Source organism: Phanerochaete carnosa (assembly GCF_000300595.1).
Source record: "Phanerochaete carnosa HHB-10118-sp unplaced genomic scaffold PHACAscaffold_653, whole genome shotgun sequence".
Classification (NCBI taxonomy): Eukaryota; Fungi; Basidiomycota; class Agaricomycetes; order Polyporales; family Phanerochaetaceae; genus Phanerochaete; species Phanerochaete carnosa.
The window spans coordinates 1-2,800 of record NW_006768280.1 but is presented as its reverse complement, the minus strand read 5'-3'; the positions used below and the strand labels follow the sequence as shown (position 1 = coordinate 2,800).

Sequence of the window (2,800 nt, the reverse complement as noted above, 5' to 3'; positions counted from 1 at the left end):
TACCAGGGATCATTTTCGTCAGGAATTATTCGCGCTTACCTGCTGCAGTAATTTCTTCATCGAAGTAAAACCGTCCTTGCACAGGATCGTATGAAAAAAGCGAAAATAATGAAAGTCGGTAAGCAGGCCATACACTCGAATGCTCTTCTTCTTTGTTGTTTGATTCACTTTGGCTGTGGCCACATTGAAACCCAGTCAAACACCTGCTCGCAAGCACGAGAACAGCTCACCGACATAGCAGCTCCATGAATAACTGGGCAATATCCTTGTCTCCACATGGGTAAGTTGGTGACTGTCATTCAATTTGTTGCATCGTGTAGCTACAGTATTGTATTTCCTAGTGTCTGACTGTACGTGGACGATACACACCAGTGCTCTCCCATCCGAGCATCAATTGCCTACCCATCGAATACTCTCCTCCATATGTATTCTGGTCCATGGTCTATGAGGGTGCTCTGTGGAGGGCGTCACGGTCATGCATTTGCCACGAGTGGCGGCGCATCATCCCAGCGTGCCCGATGGCCTGGAGCAATATTAGTGCCCCGTTGATGCTCACGAGCCTGCACAAACCCGCACCAGAAGATCATGCATGGTGCATCGAGGAAGAAGACGTGGAAGCTGCACTTTCACCCCGTGGCAAGTGGCATTCGCGCGCAGCTGCAATGCAGACCTGGCACTCATGAGGCTCATTCTCGTGGAACAGACGCACCCTCACATCAAGTTCCGCATCGCAGAGTGCATTCGGATTCTGGAATGCCACGTAAAGCAACTTCGTCCATCTATCTTGCCGAGTCACTGTTCAGCATACTCCCTACTTGTCCGCTGTTTGCGGCTTCACGTTTTATTTCACTGTCTTCGCATTTTTGCACATCATTTCGCATCTTCTCGCACATCGTTCGCAGGTCGTCATGTACCTTCGCACAGGCTTTGACCGGTCCCATAGCCGTCTCGTACTCTGTTTCCGTGTGCTCGCGCATCCCAAGTTCCTCTATTTTACCTCATTTTGTTTCAGGTAGGCCTTCCAGGGTTCGAGCATGCGCCAGCGTCCCAACGTCACAAAACCCACCACAAGTCTTGCTATATAGCTATCATGTACATTTATTGCATGATTACAATGGGATCTACATTACAAAAGTGCTAGTGCTTCAAGGCTAAGGGTAGCTGCAGTGCGTGGATAAGTTCGTGTACATGCCTGACCGAGACGTTCGGGCAACGCAGCGTGTGGATGTCCGTGATGCGCTGTGTCTGTGGACCTGCACGGTTGCGGCTTTGCACGAGGGCGACGAGATGCTCGCCGAGAACCAAGTCGCACTTGTAAAAGTCGAGGCGCCGCAGGTTCGGACAGATCACAGGCTTGTCTCTGTCTGCGCTGGAAGGCGAGGCTGGCACGGGCACCGTCAAGGCCCGCAGAAGGGGCGTGCCGACAAGACACTGTTCGACTCGTAGCTCGCCGAGCGAGGGTGCGTTGCTGAGGACATCGGCGAGATGGCGGTCGTGTATGCCGGAGCGGGAGATGCGCAGGGATTTCAGAGACGGACAGTGCCCGACGAACCGTGCGAGGGCCTTGCCGTACTCTGCGGTGGCTTCGAACGATGTCTCGGCGTGTTGCAGCAGCGACATCTTCCATGCAAGCTCGCTGATCCCGAGGTTCCCAATGGCTAAGTGTGTCAGAGCCGGAGCCCTGAGCCACCCGAACATGTTCGTGAGGAAGCGCATGTAGTTGTGCTCTACCGTCAGCCGCGTCAGGGACGGCAAGGCGACAGTTCCGTCCGGAGCATCTTCTCCAGAGATGGTTTCTATGTCGCTGACGTCGAGCAAAGTCAGGTTATGATGGTCTGCCAGCAAGGAAGCAAGTTGCCGAGGAGACACTAGAGTCGCGGTTACTTGTAGGGCGAGTGTCTTGCTCGCCTCTTCGGGTCGGCGTTGAGGCGGAGTGCAGCCATGGACCTCAATATGGCGGGCACCGCATACCGAGTCCCATAGGGTAGGCACACTATATCCTTCTGCACTTAGATGTGTGCCGCGAAAGGAGCGAGGCAGCGACGTCTCCTGAATGCATAGCTCAAGTGTATGCAGATCCATCCTCGGGAGTATGCTGAACAGTGACTCGGCGAGATAGACGGACTCGACTTGTAGTGAGAAAAAGCGCAGTCGATTTACGTGGCATTCCAGAATTCGAATGCACTCTTCGATGCGGAACTCGATGTGAGGATGCGTCTGCTCCACGAGAATGGTGAGCGCCAGGTCCGCGTTGCAGCTGCGCGCGAACCACAGGTCGAGCGGACGCCGCTTGTCACGGGGTGAAAGTGCAGCTTCTACGTCTTCTTCCTCGATGCACCATGCACGATCTTCTAGTGTGGGTTCGTGTGGCCCCTTGAGTATCAACGAGACGTTGCTCCAGGCCATCGGGCACGCCAGGACGATGCGCCGCCACTCGTGGCAAACGCATGACGCCATCCACGGAGCATCTTCATCAACCACGGACCAGAGTACAAGTATGGAGGAGAGTAGTTCGATGGGTAGATGGTTGATGCTCGGCTGGGAGAGCATGTCCATCGTTGGCTTAGCACATCGGTCCGCGAAAGGACCGCAAAACGAATAGACCAATGGGAATACACTCGAGGTAAGGAGGAATAATTAAGCTGTAAGGAAAATGCCACGTACAGGTTGTGATATCCAACCTGATGATATCCTTTGAGTCAAATAGGTGCCATGCAAGTCTGTTGAACTGGTCAAGTTGGACGCGTTGCGGTAAATACGACCCGTCACGTCAGTCACATTACGTGTCACTGTCACCAGA

General features: G+C 53.8%; 1 protein-coding gene across 1 annotated transcript; it reads right to left on the bottom strand.

The window, feature by feature from the left end:
* Nucleotides 1-1,010: 1,010 nt before the first annotated feature.
* On the bottom strand, nucleotides 1,011-2,725 carry PHACADRAFT_266398 (uncharacterized protein; the record flags this gene model as incomplete). Its single annotated transcript, XM_007403008.1, has 1 exon — nucleotides 1,011-2,725. A coding segment is annotated over exon 1 (814 nt), but the record flags the coding sequence as incomplete, so codon positions are not given.
* Nucleotides 2,726-2,800: the final 75 nt, after the last annotated feature.